General features: G+C 33.4%; 1 protein-coding gene across 1 annotated transcript; it reads right to left on the reverse strand.

Moving 5' to 3' along the window:
- Positions 1-5,362: 5,362 nt before the first annotated feature.
- On the reverse strand, positions 5,363-8,910 carry LOC131661212 (cytochrome P450 714A1-like). Its single transcript, XM_058930668.1, has 5 exons — positions 8,455-8,910; positions 7,449-7,675; positions 6,800-7,053; positions 6,110-6,479; positions 5,363-5,923 (listed from the first exon to the last, which is right to left on the reverse strand). The coding sequence occupies exons 1-5, from the start codon at positions 8,762-8,764 to the stop codon at positions 5,492-5,494; spliced, it is 1,593 nt and encodes a 530-aa protein (XP_058786651.1). The 5' UTR covers positions 8,765-8,910; the 3' UTR covers positions 5,363-5,491.
- Between the last annotated feature and the right edge of the window lie 8,930 nt (positions 8,911-17,840).

Here is a 17,840-nt window from a genome sequence, read left to right on the forward strand (position 1 = left end):
AGCATTTTATTCTCATCTAACAAGGTTGCCATTAAATCTTGAAACATTCCTAGCATGCCAGACACCCATCAAGACATTAGAAAAACCGGCAACCATGATAGTCTTAGAAATTTTAGAAACAGGTGAGTTCAAGACACTCCAACAATCAGCTATAAAAATGACAAGGTTTGATCTAGTAATTCTATTGAACCAGGCCCAAAGATGTTTAGCAAAGCTGCACTCAAATAACATATGAGGAATGTTTTCAACAAAAATTTTACACACATTATAAATGGAGGTCAATTGCTGGTCTCTAGATCAACTGCTCATCAGTAGCTAACATACAATGCAGAATCCTCCATATCAGAATGGAAACAGGGGGAGGAATACCTATTTTCCAAATACTCTTACCCCAATAAATCTTCGGAGGAATCCGAGGAAGATGTAAGTGGGCCCTTTTCAAGCTAATATTACCATCAACTTCAGGGCACTAAACATTTAAATCATTTCTCTGCTTCGCGACAATAATGCCCTGGATCCAATTGTCAAACAAATCAAACAAAAATTGCTAAAATAACTGCAACAAATATGATTAAATCCACTACAACGCGCAAGGCTTTTAAAAGCGCTTTTTTTGGCCTTTAACAGCGCTTTAAAGCGCTGCCAAAGCCAGCGCTGGCATAGGCTACGAAAGCGCTTTTAAAAGCGCTCTGGTAGGCCCCCCTATAAGAGCGCTTTTCTGGAAAAAGCGCTCTTGTAGGCCCCCCTTTAAGAGCGCTTTTCAAGAAAAAGCGCTCTGGTAGGCACCCCTATAAGAGCGCTTTTTTCAAAAGCGCTTTCGTATGTTGCGTTTTTTTTTTTTTATGCTTTTTATTATTTCTAAACCTGCACTTTTGGCAGCAATATTTTAGAACCTGTAATTTACTATTTTTTGGCAGTATTTTTTCATGAACCTATAATTTATCATTTCAAATCGATAAATACCATTATAATCGATATCGATTATATACAAAAAAGTATTATATTATATACCATTAATGTAAATCAAAATACATATATACATATTTATAAACCAAAACAACTAAACCAATTCACATATTTCTAAACCAAAACAACTAAATGGGAAACAACTTCCGAGTTCTTATGCAACCAATGTACGCTTCCTGTATTATCTGGAGCTATGTTGTATTGATGCTTTAGTGGAGAACCAGTAGTCACCTGAGCTATGTTGTATTGTGTCACAGAATATGAATCAAATAACTGTACCCCGAACGATCCTGCCACAGAAGACTTAGCTTCGGGGTACATTACTTGATTCTTATTCTGTGGAACATAATCGGCAGGGGCACATTGTGTTCTATCCTTTACCAGTCCATCCACTGTTTGAAGCTCAACCTACAATAGAAAAACGTGATTATTTACCCAACATTCACATTCTCAATATTTTCTCTATCAACCAAAAATTTCCTCATCTCCGAACAAAAGACAAAATAGTTAATAAAAATAGTGCTATACCAGAACAGAAACCAATTTATAAGAAATCAATTAACAACCACATGCACATAAAAATAGTTTTTGATAAAAGAACAAGTCAATTGAGCCAACAACCAAAAACCCTAAAAAAAATCAGCCGTAGAGCCGTAGAGCCAACAACCAAAAACCCTAAAAAAAATTCTGTTCATCATCTTCGAAAAACCTCTCCAGAAACTGTAAATACATTGTTCATATTCATCCAACAACAATCACAATACACAGCCGCAAACACTAACCAAAACCCTAATTGTTCATCTTTCTCATACACGCAAACCATTCATCAGAAACAAAACCATTCACAAATCATCATCAAACATAACCAGACAAACATTCATCAAACCCAAACATTTGTTCATCACTTTCCTAATCAAACAAACCCTTCAGAAATTTGAGAGAGGAAGAGAGAATAAGAAATAAACTCAGAAAGGTCTCACCCGGTTTTGGTTTGTAGATTCAGAATCGAAACCGAACTCAGCAACAACACGAACCTCAACTCACCATAAACTCGTGTGTTTTGGATCTGAAAGGAAGAAGAACGGCGGAGGTTGCTCGTGGTGGCTGGCGACGGAGGGACGAACGGTGGTGGCTGGCGACGGAGGGACGAACGGTGGTGGCTGGCGACGGAGGGACGAACGGTGGTGGCTGTGGCTGGCAACGACGGACGGTTTTTCGGTTGCAGAGAAAGTGAGAAACAGTAATAAAAAGAAAACGAAAGAGAGAAAGTGAGAAAGTGAAAGCGTGTTTTTGTTTTTAACTTTTACTAATAAAGGCTACTAAAGCGCTTCTGAAAAGCGCTCTCATAGCCTGGTCTATACCAGCGCTTTTTAGCAAAAAGCGCTCTCATTAAACCCCCCTATAGCAGCACTTTGAAAAGCGCTCTCATACCCCCCCCTTACCAAAGCGCTTTTCAAAAGCGCTCTCATACCCCCCCTTACCAAAGCGCTTTTCAAAAGCGCTCTCATACACCCCCCCTACCACAGCGCTTTTCAGAAGCGCTCTCATACCCCCCCCTTTAAGAGCGCTTTTTTAGCGTGTTTTTTTATTTTGTTTTTAGTGCAACCTATAAGAGCGCTTTTTACTAGAAGCGCTTTAGTAGGGGTGCTGTTAAAGATTAAATTTGGCGTAGTGATCCCAATCAAAAATTGTGCACCAATCAGCATTCATATGGCTTGTTGTCAAGGCCAGATGCTGCACTGTACACGTGTTAAAGCATAATGTTCAACATGTTGCACTAGTACATCCAAATTAACTCTTTAGCTTGAATATGTAGATCTTCTTTGCAAAGTGAATCTTGGATAAAATAAATTAGAACCATAACTGCAATAACATTTGTATGTTGTAAGAGACCAGATGTTGCAGCACACATGTTATCTCATTGTGTTCAACATGTCTGTCTTCTACAACGGAACTAGCAACAAACTCCAAGTTGTTTTGCATAATGCAGTCAATCCAAAAGAAACTTCAAGGTGTAATATGGAAAGATGTTTCTGAGTCAACTATCCAAATGCAGTCATTAGATGAAACATTTAGATAAAATAATTCTCTAAGAAGAAATGCATTTTCGTCATATGAGGATACTTCACAGGTGGTTCCATTTTCATTCTTCTTTTTTAGGTCAATTTGCTCAGGATGAACGATCTCTTTAAGAATCACACTCATTTTTTATGGAGAGGGTTTTCCACAATAATAACAATTGTATCTAGTGTGAGACTTAGATATCCTCTGGAGGTTTTCACGACAAGAAGTTTTGCAATTCTTACTGCTTCCTTTATTTTCAATTACATTAGCTTCAAATTGATTGTTCAAGCTTTTTACCTTTGTTTTTCCTCTTGATTTTTCAAGCAGTCAATAGCATATTCCATGCTAAGTTGTTTTCCTTTTGGAGAATGATTGCTGACAATTATAACTTTAGTATCCCAACTCTTATGCAATGAATAGAGGAGTATAAATGTTTACAACTTGTCATCTATCTTTTTTTCATTTTTTGTAAACTGATTTACGTTATATTTGAAGGTATTTAGATGTTCAATCATGTTTTGACCGTTTGAATACTTCAACTTCATCACACATCTAACAAGGTGAGCTTTACTTTTGGTTGTCTTCTTTTAAATCAATGATTCAATCTTTGTCCACAACTCATGTGTGTTGATATAAGTAGATACATGCTATAAGAAGCTTTGATCATAGTATTTTGAATCACAACTATTATTTTCTGATTCTCCATCTGCTGGACTTTGTCAGTCTTTCCCTCAGGTTTATCCTATTGTCTGATTGGCTCATGCGAGTATTTACATTATAAGTGTATTCTATCATCAGCTTCAAATATGTGTAATTTTCATCCATTAGCTTGAACATATATCCATCATGAGTGATAAAACATTCTATCTTGAGTTACACGAGACATTGTTTTATTCAACCAATGGGACTATTGTTACATACTAAAATAAAAATGAGTTAGTAAATAAAGTGCACCAGGGAAGTTCCTAGGAAAAAGAGGTTGGTTAATAGACACGCGCAAATACAAAGTATTTTCTTAGTGAAAACTTTTTTAGACATGCACTAAAATACTAACACGCTTTATACTCACAACAAAGAAGTTTACTTTTTGACGTGGAAAATCAACCGTTATTGGAACCAATGAGCATACCAATAACGTTTTTCTTGGGATACACCTTAGACCATCTCTAATGGTGCAACTCATTTTTGAGTTATTTATGGGTCCCACCAGCCATATCATCTCAAAATAATTTATTTAATATTTATTTTATTGGTGTAATTCAAATGGGTCCCACAACTTTACCTTATAAATTAATTTGATTGGGTACCACAATTTTTTACTAGTTGCATTGCAATGCAACTCTACTATAACATGGCAAATTGATTTAATATTTAATTATTATATTGATGTCTAGTTGGAGAACTCATTGAAAAATACTATCATTGGAGATGCTCTTAGTATTCCAGAGCTTAAAGATCTCTAATACAACTATTGAGTAGTGTCTGCATAATTTCTCTCAGATCTCAAAATTATTCTCAATGTAAAAGAGAACGAGACTTAGGACCTGTTTGTTTTGGATTATTTTAAAAATGATTTTTACAGTGTTACATAATTTTGTAAAAAAAAAATTGTAAAAAAACTTTCTATAAAAGTTTCAAATGATAATTTTGTTTGAACAGTTATTCTTAAAATGTGATTTTAGGTATTTTATGTATTTATGGGAAAAAAAATTGGATATCAAAATTTCAAAAAATCACTTAATTTTGAAGCTATTTCAAATAGATTTTCATAAAAATCATTTTTGAAATACATCTTTTTAAAAAAATTGCGATTTTGACTATGTTTTGATCTTCAATAATGTGTATTTATGTTATAGGATGTCAAAATTAGTGTTTCATTTAAAAAAAACAAATATAAAAAGAAACTTGTATTATTTGGGAAAACGATTTTGGAAAATCTATTTTAAAAAAAAAAAAAATCCATTTTTTTAAAGCCGAAACAGGCCTATATTCTAGTTAAGTGTCTCCATTGTAGAAAAGTAGATTTATAAACTTCCATGATACAAGAGAATATCTATCAATCTGATCTGACTCTGATGATACAAATATCTTTAAATTATCACCAAAGTATGATGGAAACGAAACTCTCTTTCTCTCAAAAGAAACTAGAATTCTATTTCTCACTATCACTTGGATTACTTCTCTTGTATGAGATCATGAACTCTTCACAAAGTCTTCTATAGGAGGAGGATGTGGCTTAGAAACTTAAGAGAGATAATGGATAGTCATGTAATATTGCACTAAAAAAGAGTCATGTTATAGCAGTTGAAAATAAAATCAGAGTCATGTCATATAGAAGGAAAATAATCATAGTGAAGGGAGAAACTCTTTTTAACTAAAAAACATTAAACATAAACATGTACACAAACATAAGTCAAAAGAAATCAAACACTAGCATGTTAAGGTTGATGAATATATTTCATCAGTTCTTGTTCTTCTGAATGAGAATATACACACCATGTCCTGGCTCAACAATCATGTTGTATGCAGGAGAATGCTTATAGCTAGGAGACAAAGAGAAGCTGAACTTGGAGACAATAAGGGCTAGCACAACCTTTAGTTCAACCATTGCAAAGTTCTTCCCCACGCACAACCTAGTGCCTATTCCAAATGGCACATACGCTTGTGGAAACTTGATAGCCTTAGAAACACCCTCACTGAACCTTTCTGGTTTAAACTCATTTGAATCTGGTCCCCAAATTTCAGGATCTCTGTGCAAAGTTGGAATCAGTGTCCATAAGCAAACACCTTTTGGAACATTTAGGTTTCCAATTTGGATATCTTCAAATGCTTCTCTTGATACAAAGGCTGCTGGTGGATATAATCTTAGCACTTCTTGAATCACCATAGTCACCTGCATTTACAAATATGCTCTTTAGTACCGACACTTATGATGGAAGGCGTTCAATTAGTTTCTTTCTTGAAATTTTTATCATTGTAGACGTGTCTGTGTGTCTGTGTGTCTGGTGTCCGTGTCTATGTCAGTGCTTCAAAACATACATATGTGTATTTTTAACAGAATCAAATTCGGAGTACATACCGTTTTCAAAAGAGGGAGAGAATCTGCATCTGGTATGCCATTGGGGCAATGTTGAGCCACCTCGGTCCTAATACGAGTTTGCCATTCGGGGTATAAAGCAAGAAGCATCAAACACCAAGAAGCTGCAACAGCAGTAGTTTCATGACCAGCAAAGTATATGTTTTTGCAGTTATCCACAATGAACTGCTTTGAGAAATCCTTCCCCAAACTTTGATCACTCATTGCTGCTTCCAGCAGTAACTGCATCAAATCCTTTTCTGACGAGGATTCTCGCTTCCGTTCTTCCACTAACTCCCATATCAGTGACTCTATCTCTTTCTCCAAACTGCTTATCTCATCTTCCTTCTTCGTCCAAAATTTCAGTTTCTCCCTGCAGGCATGAGTTATCAGTCAGTTTTCCTAGGACCGTCTTTGAGAGTGTTCAATGTAGGGCTACAGCACGCCTCAAATTTTTCACTGTTAAATTATGGTTAAATAAAATCTCTAGTTGTTTTATCAGGATTAAAGCATAGTTAACTACACAGGACTTCCAAAAACTTAAGACGGCTCTGAGTTTTCTAGCTCATTAAACACACTTCCTTTTATTATTACTTTTTAATTTGGAGAATAAGGCCTAAGGCTTTATAGATTCTATAACAAAAGGGAATGAATAACCACATATTTAATCGAATTCAAATATAACCGGCTTACAGAAAACCGCTCTGTCCAAAAAGGAAGCCATGGTTTGACATGATCGTTTGGATGCTTCTAAGCTTTAAGAAAACTTCTTTTCCCTTAGAATAAGAATGTCCAAAACAAACTCTTGAAATAACATCAGCTGAAAAGCCTCTCAAATCAGCATCAACTTTAACTTCAGCAGTGGCACCCCCACCTTGCTCCTCTATAATTTGTTCCCACTTTAGAAGTAATGGCTGTGCTGATTCTATCATAAGTCCCACCATACCCTGCCACAAAAGCCATGCATAAGTTCCACATATTCACTGTCCCTACCATGTTACCTTTCAATTGTCCAAAGATATACAAATCTATATATTTAGCCAGGAAAAATGATTCCTCAAACTCGAAGCAAACAGGTAGTGGTGGAGGGACATCCCTTTCCATTTTATGATCATAGAACATGATAGGCTTTATAGCTTCTTTTATCTTGTGGTGCTAGTTGCATATAAATTGATTCAAGTTATTGCTATCCAGCTCGAATATAACTCTCTGTATGGTGTATAATTAATCTACTACATGACTCTTCCATTTCGCTATAAGCATAGCTTATCAGACTAGTCCTAATTATTAATCAAAGAATGAGAAATTAAGTTGAACAAGGTTGAGGAATTTATAGATATACCTTAACTTTGTCCATGAAAAACTCAGCTGCAACAAGTTTTCTCTGTTGTGCCCAACTATGACCATTGGCTCTCAAAATGCCATTACCAAGCATTGGTGAAAGTTTGTTAGTTATATAAGAAGGCTTACCCAAACTCAAAGTGATACATTGGTTCATTTCCTTCACGAGATCCGGTTCGTTTACATATAAATGTTGCTTCATCCCTATCGAGTAGGTGTACACTAAACCTGCAAAATAGTATGATTAGTAATAATTCTTCCGAGACGGTTGTAAAATGACTATTATTATCACTTGAAAATCCAATGATTTTAAAAATATACTTAATGCCTATAAAGAAAGATTTGGAAGAATATATCAATGATTTTGTGTACATGGATTAACACTATTCAAAGTCTAAATCAATATCTAAAATGAAGATTAGGTGAGTTAGGCTCCGGGGTTCACCAGGGTTAGAGCAGACAGGGCTCGGCTCAAATAGCGTTTACAAAAATACATACTGATTATCCACCAAACTAAAGATGTTTTCACATCGACAGCAGAAGTTGAATTCACCACCTCTCGATATGAGAGTCAACTCCTTGCCAACTGAGTCAACCTTCCTCGACTTTGTAGACATGTTTTACCCTAGGAAAACAATGTATGCTTCTCCACTTTGTATCCCACTAGAAAGAAAACCAACGAGGAATGTCCAAAGAGACAGTGTTGTCACATCTTAAATTAAGGTAGCACTAAAACTATGCATTACAGTCTTGGCCCCCTTGTCTTCACTTTTAAGAAACAAACAAACGCAACAAAAACTATACACAGTTCGCACATTGAGATAGTTGTACGGATTACCAAATGAACTAACTTAACTTAATAAAATATAAAAATCAAACATCATTAAAGAGAAATCAGTCAATAATCTATTCTACTACCATTACTATGTTGAAATGAGTTCAGTGCAAATAATGAAACTGGAAAGAAGAATGAAAAAAAAGAAGAAAAGGGTAAATATATATTATACCGTATTGTTTCCTCCACTGTTGAAAAAATGGGAACAGTGCTGCAGAATAATCATGAGCTAGAAACTGATCATAATTTGGTTTGGATAATAAGCTAGCTTGTGATTTGATTCTCTGCATATCAGGTAGATTCCCATGTAGAAAAGAAGAAGGTGGAGGCCCTCTAATACCTTGCATTTGTAGCTTCCTTCTAACCCTTTGAAGGTTATACCACAAATTGCCATAAACATAAAGTATCCAGCTGAAAATACCCACAACAGCAAGTGAAGAAGCTAGTTTGATAATCATACCAAAAGAAAACACTTCCTCCATTTCTGTTCCTTTTCTTTCTGTTCTCTCTCTATCTCTTGACTCTAATACAGTGCTTGCTAGCTAGCTACAAGAATACATTAATATATTATTTGTATGAGAGAGAGCAAAAGCTGATTATTTTGTCCAGTTGCAGAAACCTATATGCATGTATTTATCATATATAGAGCAGGCTCCACTCTAGCAAGATTTTGTAATGGTGACACGTAAGCATTTTGTTTGGGAAGTGGACACAAGAAAATGCAAATAAAAGGACAAGAACATGAGTAGACACGATGCAAAAAGCATGCATCAATGTATAGCAATGCATGATGTTTGTATCCATATCATGGATAGAGACCAATGTGTTCATGAACCGACCAGTCATATCATACGTACAACCAATAAACAAATGGGATTATACATATGTTTGTTTATGTAGTAAATTATAATTAAACTCAAAAGGGATATCATCCACACATTACTTATAAGTTATAGGCATTTAAATAGGAAAATTATTGTATAATCACAAGTTCAAATAAACTAAGATATTCTCCTGTGTCTCCTCCTATGGCTGGATGGTGGTTGTTGAGACACTAATACAAACAAATGGTTGATATTAATGCAGATTTAAGAACATGATAGAAAAGACACTAGAGAATATGATTCTCTAATAGGACACTCAGTGAGTTACACAGGGTTGGGCTTTGTCTCATAATTGTGCAAACTTAAGACTTGCTACTACTTTCTCCACTTCATGGGTGTTAGTTCATGACGGTGAAAAGTCATAAATACTTTAAAATTACGAAGATTTATCTTTGGACGCGTCCATATTACATACTTCCAACGCTTTAGTAAGTGAGCCACTTCATTTTGTCCCAAAATATGATCGGAGATATATCTCAGTAATAATCCTTATTTCAAAACTCTGTGTTTTACGTTCAGTGAGTTTTTCGGATATACATCTCCGAACGAGTTTTAATTAAAATAACTCGAGCTAGTTCATTTTCACTTCCTTCTTCATTTGCTACACCCCTTCAAAGAGTTCGTGAGCAAGATTTAAGTGCGCCAGTTTTTAAGCTTTAACACTACTTCTACCTCAATGCAATCAATTCTATGACATTATATGCACTACATTCAAGTTTTTTGTACAACAACTCTCAATCGTTAAGTTTCTCGTTTCTTTTCTATTTTTTAGTTGTGATGTATTAGATAAAAAGTTTGTTTAAAATACATTAGGTTGTAGTCACTTTCAAAAGAGGCAGCTGTGTAGACATCATTCACATTTGTGGGTGTTTAGGGAACTAAATGGGGTTTTCAGCAATCGCGCATTTTTACGGAGATGCATCCCCAGATTTTTCTTTTTCATTTTTACAGAGATGCATTTCCAAACTTTTCTGGATTTTACTTTCCTTTGTTCCTACAACCTTTTGACTTTAATATGATTTTTTGGTTTTATTATAGGTATAATGGCTGAAAATCCAAACAGATTCAGGAATAGTCTATTGGATTTATTTATCCAGCGTCACTGGTGCGATTCGATGGGCTTAACATCCCAACCATGGCGCCTACGATATGTTAAGCGCAATCTGTTGAGGGAACTTTTCTATAAGAAAATATAGTTGTGCCCTCACTAATAGCAATTGCTTTTAGCGTAGTGGTAGGCGCTTGATTCAAAAATTGGTATCAGAGAAATGTAACGGGTTTGAATCCCCCCGACTGTCACGGGGGGAGATTCTTGGATTTGTTTATCCAATGTCACCGACGTGATTCAATGAGATGAAACATCTCAACCTATGGCGCTTACGATGTGTTAGGCACAACCCCTTAAGGGCTCTTAGCTGCAAGGAAATATAGTTGGGTCCTCACTAACAACAATTGCTTTTAGCGCAATGGCAGGTGCTTGATTCAAAGTGGTCGAGTGACCCAACATACATCGGTATGCAGGGAGAGAGACATACCTTTCGCGACCACCAGTTGGTGTGACTTTATTTGATCCGGAAGCGTCGACTTTCGGAGCCCACGTGTCTCCTGCTTCGACTTCCAGGAAACGTGTTTCCCCTACTTCGCCTATAGCCCCTGAAGCCCTTAAAGCCCAATAAGAGGAACCTGTTGTTGCTTATGTTCCTGATAGTTTCCTGGGGGCTTCTATGACACCTTCTTACTTCTTCTCTATGAAGAACATGCTGCTAGGCATGAGTGAGAATGAGAGGCATGTTTATACACATTTTAATAAATCTACATTATTCGTGTTGATCTTGTTAACTCTTTTTTCTTATATTTTGGAAATGATCGTCAATATTTCCCTTAATTTAGAGACTGCATATGGACAATAAATGGCGTGAAGATTAAAATACATGTCCCAACTGATAAGCCAAAACTTATTTAACAAGAAAATGATATACAAGTACAAATGTGATGATTATGTGTGGTTTCAAAATATGGTTTACTTTTGCACTATGTGGATGAGAATGATCTGTTCATGATGCAAAGTTTTTTCTGAATATTCTTAATAAATTGAACTTAAGATTTGTGCATCCTTCCGAATGTTGGTTTTACATAACTTCAATTACATTTATTTGTATAATACTAACTTGTTGATTAATGATATTCTTTATTATAAGGTTTCTTAGGATCTTGCACATTTTAGACTTTCTCCACAGTCTATATCAAGAAATAAAACATTTGACTATTATCATTCTAGTTTTTGAAGTGTGATTGAAAGAAATTGTAGGATTGTCAAAGGAAAATGGAAAGCCTAATTTAAAATTTTAAACTTTATTGTCTATTATATGCGATTGTTTTTCACTTTATAACTCTTTAAGATGACCACACTCAAGTGATTTGAATTTTTTTAAGGTGTATAGAGCATTAGTGGATTAAAAGATAACGAGCAAAATTTCAATGAAAGATACGACAATGGTGTACCTAGTAACTGTGAATGATAATATCCAACACAAGTTGATGTATGATATGTTGAAGAAATATGAAACACAATTAGAGAACAATTTCCAACATATATGGAGCAAGATCTACAATTAAAAAAAATGGAATAACACTAATAAAAAAAACCACATTTTGGCTAAAAATGAAAAACTAGTATTGTAATTTTCTCAAAAATCATTATGCGATTCATGAGAGAGAAATTGTGAAAACATGAAGAAAAAAACCAGGAAACTTAAGTCACTCAAGTGCTTAATTACAAAATTACCCTCACATAATTTACAAAACCGGAACAACCTTAGCTATAAGGTTCCTCTTCATTTTGTATGAGATATCAAATTGGAATCCATGAACAACTATTTCTTCTTTGCCACGATGTGGTCATCGTATTCATCTCTCTGTTGGCGTTTCGCTTTATTGAAGTAGGGTAAGAATAAATTGAACATATTTTTCTTCTCGCTTTTTTTTGTTATGTGTTCTTTTCCGTATCTTATTTTTCTCATTTCGTTTTAGGGTTTTGATTTTTAAAAGTGAAATTGAATCTATGATATAAATTTTTATATAATTTAGGCGTGGGGGGGGGGGGGGGGGGGGGGGGGGGGGGGGGGGGGTGGGTGAGGGGAGCAAATCCCTCCAAAACACAATTTTTGCGTCCCTCCAAATCGCAGTGATTTAGACGGGATGGGAGATAATATGGTTTTTATTATTTAAATTTCTTTTATATTTATTAAAATATCCACAATTTTATTTTATTATTTTAAAGTTATTTGTTTTTTTCCGTATAAGTGCTTCTCTTTTGTATGATTTTCTCTTTTGTTTCCATCAACTTCTCTTTAAACTTTTTTTGTATTTTTATGGTTAATATACATTATATTCACCACACTTTTTGTTTTTTTATTTATTTACAAATTTTTATATTTATTTTTATCTATGTTCATTTTTTTTAAAATTTTGTTATGTATTATATTATATTTTCTTATACATCAAATTTTGAATTATATTACGTATTTTTTGTTAGATGATTCATCACAATTTAAAAGTTGTATCAACACATAATTTAATTTGTGTCGAAAAGTTATAATCTAAGTCAAGTATACTCAATTGTTTTAACGTTACATTATAAATATTTGAATCAATCAACATTAGAAGTTGAGTTTAATTATTTATGCATATTTTATTATCAAAAAATATTTACGAATATTCTAACTGTAAATATCTTATACCGTATATAAAATTATAAGGATAAAAATATAAATTATTAATAAAATATCTCCCTTCCCCTTGTGAACCAAACATATTTTTAATTAAAATTCATCTCTTCCCCTCCCCTCTATTGAAGTACACACACACACACACGCACACACGCACGCACGCACACACACACACATCCCATTCCCTCCGTTAAAATCTCTCTCATCCAGTCCCCTCGCCTCCCCTTCAACCCTAATTTTTTTTAGGGTTAATATCTATTTTCCTCCCTGCCATATACGGCTCGTTTGAAAAATCCCCTGCATAAAAAAAGTTGCATGAATTCCCCTAAAAATTGAAGATTCTCTCATTTTAGACCATAACACAGTCGTAAAGATGATTGTAATTTAAAATATTATTTTAATAAAAAATAATATAACACAAACATAACAAAATTTAGTTTCATGCTAATATAGAAAAAACTATTTCACTCAAGCAACACATTGTGTATTTTTATTTGGATAAACTACACTTTCTAATAAGTATGTTTTTAATCAGTGTTATCATCAACATTGCTCAATTGTGGGTTTGTTGTAGGCAACACATCAAGTCCTTTAACCCCATAACTTCATCGAACAACTAGGGATCCATTTAGTTACCATGTCACCAAAATGTTTTGTTATAATTTCCTTTATTTTATGAAAAACTAGAAGTTCATTTTATAAAAGTATACGTTAGTTATAATATTATTTGTTTTCTCCATTTTCTAGATTGTTTCGTGTACTTGTATTAATTGTTCGTATCTTCTAATTAAGGATTTATTTTGCATAACCGACTTGTAAATTCTCTTTTTTTTTCCAATATTCTGTAAGAACGTCTTAAGCTTCTCTTGCTTACTTCTTTAGCTTGTCCAATAATTTGAAAGAATGTCTTGTGTGTCATAGTATATTATACTAATATTTTTAATAATTACATGATTTTTATGTATATTTATTTCTTTATTAGGATATTCTAATATTTTGAAATTAAAAAGATGAAGGACCTAAGTTTATAGAATTGTTAGATAAATATTTTATGGGTGCAATAGTTGTCGGGGTTTCCCTATACAAGTCACTCACATATTAATCACTCCATGAATGATGAAAATCTCTTTTTGAAGATGACCATGAGAATATTACAACTATTAAGGTTGAAGGAGATGGAGATAGTTTTGAAGTTGATAAAGAGAAATATTTCAAGGAAATGAGAGAAAATTAGGGCAAAATAAAAACTTCAATGATTTATTGATCTAATCATCGACGGGTTAGGTCCAAGCCAACAAGAACAACCATATCACGATCCTATTTATGGGAAATGTTTAAAAATGTTGGATGGATTTCTATCCTTCATAATTTCATTTATACTTTAAAGATGTGAGAATCCTTGCTAATAAATAAAATATGATAGCATTTGCTCACTTGATGGATAACATCATTGTTAATATGACCATTGATTAACTAGAAACTAGTCTAGAAAAAAAGGTAAGGCACATGATTGATGATGGGTTGATATGCTCCTTTGAATATGATATTAGTCGTTGAAACTGTTTTTTTAATTAGGTTGATAGTAATATCATATTCGTCACGCTGGGTTTATGACATTGATACTTACTGGAAATGTCATTATTGACGTGTTGGAATTATTGAGTTTTGAGTTTTTATCTCATTTATTTTTCCTTTTTGGTTTTGCGGATGTATTATGTTATTTATCATTATTGGATTCATGCACTCTTACTTTAAGTTGTCATGTTTAAGTTGTCATGTTGCTTAACTATCCAAATATTTAATATTTTGTGTAATAGGCCGAATGACAAATCATATGAGAATTCAGATGAAACTGATATTACATTTGAAATGAAAATTAAAGTCCAACACAACACTAGACATTGGTATTGTGACATTTGTGGGTGTTTTTTTGGTCACAAACCATGTACTGACTTACATTGTCAAAGGAAAGAAAATTACTTCAAGTCTCTTTAGATACAAATTATATACTGGATTGATAACTGAAAATGACAATAGGTTTTATGAGCAACTTCAGATATGAAGCAAGTCTTTTAGCATTTGATATGTGAGTTAACTAATAATTGTGGATTGACACTTACTAAACACATTGAAGTAGAGGAAAATGTTATGACATTCTTATATATGATAAGTCAACCTTCCTCATATAGAAATGTCTAAGAGTGGTTTCAACATTCAGGTTAGACTATCCATAAATATTTCAATAAAGTTTTAGAAGTTCTATGCAAGTTTTAGACAAGTTGATCCCGTTGACTCTTCTCTATATTTTAGACATGACCATCTATCTATATTGGTCTTACTTTAAAGATTGTGCAATAGTTGGCACCAGTGGCGGAGCCAGAAAATTTAAGGAGTCCGGGCAAAAAATTTACACCTTGGTTTTACTAATTTTACATCATGTTTCTACTAATTTTACCCTTAATTTTGTCTAAAAATTTTGCCCTTAATTTTGTCCAAAAATTTTACACCCTGTTTTTACTAATTCTGCCCTTAATTTTTTTCTAAAACTTACTAATTTGCCCCTAGTATTGTCTAAAAATCAACTATTAGATGGGGAATATATAACGAAATGAGAGGTTGAGCCCGGACGCATGCCCGAGCTCGCTGGGCTATAGCTTCGCCCCTGGTTGGCACACATATTAAAATACATGTCATAACTTATAGGCAAAAATATTCAAAAACATTTTTCTAATAGAAAGGTGCATACACATACAAACATACAAATGTGATTGATGTGTGTGATTTTAATATGTGTTTACTTTTACCGTGAAAAAGTTTCATCCATAATAGAAATGATTCGTTAATAATGCAAAAAGATTCTTATGGATCCTCTTTAGAAGTTAAATATACAATTTTCTCATTCTTTTAAAGGTTAGTTTTACATAACTTTAATTATATTTATCTCAATAATATTTTTTTATATTATTGTGCAACATGTTTTGTTATACATAAATAAATAAATAAATACTATTGAATGATTCATAATATAAATACTTTTTATTGCGAAGGTTATAATCCCTAAACACACAAATAAGACTGGCATTAAGGGTGTGTTTAGTTTATGAGAGAAGTTGTGAAGAGAGAATGAGAAAAGAGAGAAAAATATGAGAAATAGAGTAGATTTAAGTTATTGTTTGGTATAATATAAAGAGAGGAGAAATAGAATGACCTTGTCAAAAAAATTATTTAAATTATTTTTATTTTAATTATATAAATCAAGTAATTAATTTCATTAAATTATCTTACTTTTAAATACACCGTATACTTTTTTAATATCTATTTAATATTAAATTTATTTTTTAATATTAATTAATTAATTAATAACTTAATTAAAGAAACTATTCATATTATGTTGTTCTCCTATCTTTGTGATTCCAGATTGCAGTGCACTCTTTTTCAGTCACTCATCCATTTCGTCAAAGCATATAACGATTTATTCCTATTGAATTGAAAAAACAAGGGCATTGATGGAAAATAGTATAAAAGCACGCTATCCTCTCCTTTTCTTCGCTGTTTTGAAGAGAAATAAAAAGGTAGTGGGACCCATCAAAAATTAATCTCTCTTCCATACTTCTCTTATGTCCCAAGCAAAAAAAGTTGATATTTCTCTTGTATCTCTCTCGCTGCATAATCTCTTATACGAAGTGTTAGCGCAACATCGGGGGAGGGTCGAGTCGGGAGCATCGTTAATTTCCGGGACATTCTTTAAGCAATACACCTTTGTGGGAGAGACACCACATCTCCACCTAAAACCTTAAGGTGATAGGTGAGTGGGTTCTCCCACTTATATATGCTCAAGTCACCGCATGAATTTCCAATGTGGGACTATTATCCACACTCACACTTGATTCTCAACACGAAGCACACCCTAAGGGTGTGTTTAGTTGAGAGAAAAAATTGAGAAGAGAGAAATAGGTGAGAGAGAGAGAGAGAGCAAGAAGAGAGAAATATGTGAAAAATATAGAAGATTGGATGTATGGTTTGAAATAAGAGAAAGAGGTAAGAAATAGAGAAGGGAGATTTAAAATAATTTTTTGAACTGACAAAAATACCCATATTTAAATACATCTCATATTAATAAAATAAAATCGAAAATATAGTAGTTAATTCTTTAGCTTTTTATTACGTTTACTCATATTATTTATATATACTACTGCATATTTTTTTAATTTTAGCTATTTATTATTTAATTATTTTAATTCATCTTATTTGTTATTATTTCGTCACTTTTGGTTTTGATATTTAAATCACTTTTTATCAAAATGATGTTAATGTTAGCCACATTCTGGCCTTAAAAAATTTGAAGTAATTTTGTTCTTAAAAACTAGTCTTTTTTTTTTTTGGTTTATAACCACCGGTTTAGTCCGGTTCGGGGGAACAGCTCTGGCATCAAGTGGATCAAGCCCCCTCCCGATCGCAGTTGCGGGGGATCGAACCGTGGTTCTCCCTACCAAGTCCAGCGCCAATCACCACTGGACCAACTAACGATTGGTCTTAAAAAAAAAAAAAAAAAAAAAAAAAAAAAAAACTAGTCTTATAAGTATTATACCTTGGCGTAAAAACCTTGGCAATTTAATGAGGGCCATAATTGGAAATGGAACAAAAGAGCATGTTTCTATCTAATTTTTTTTATACGAGAGAAGACTATAAAAAGGTGTAGGTCTCACTAAAATCTAATTTCTTTATTCTATTTATCTGCATACCAAACAAGAGAAGTTGGACATCTCTTTTCTATTTCAGTCTTTGCTAACTCTCTTCTCACAATTTTTTTTAACTGAAATAATATAACTATTGATACTCCTTCCATACCTTTAATTTTGATTTCCTCTACATGGCATTTCTTGAAATGGTCAATTAAATAAATTTATATCCGTGTTAGAAAATGTCTCTATTATCATTTAATCTTT

This window comes from Vicia villosa, linkage group LG3, assembly GCF_029867415.1.
Source record: "Vicia villosa cultivar HV-30 ecotype Madison, WI linkage group LG3, Vvil1.0, whole genome shotgun sequence".
Classification (NCBI taxonomy): domain Eukaryota; kingdom Viridiplantae; phylum Streptophyta; class Magnoliopsida; order Fabales; family Fabaceae; genus Vicia; species Vicia villosa.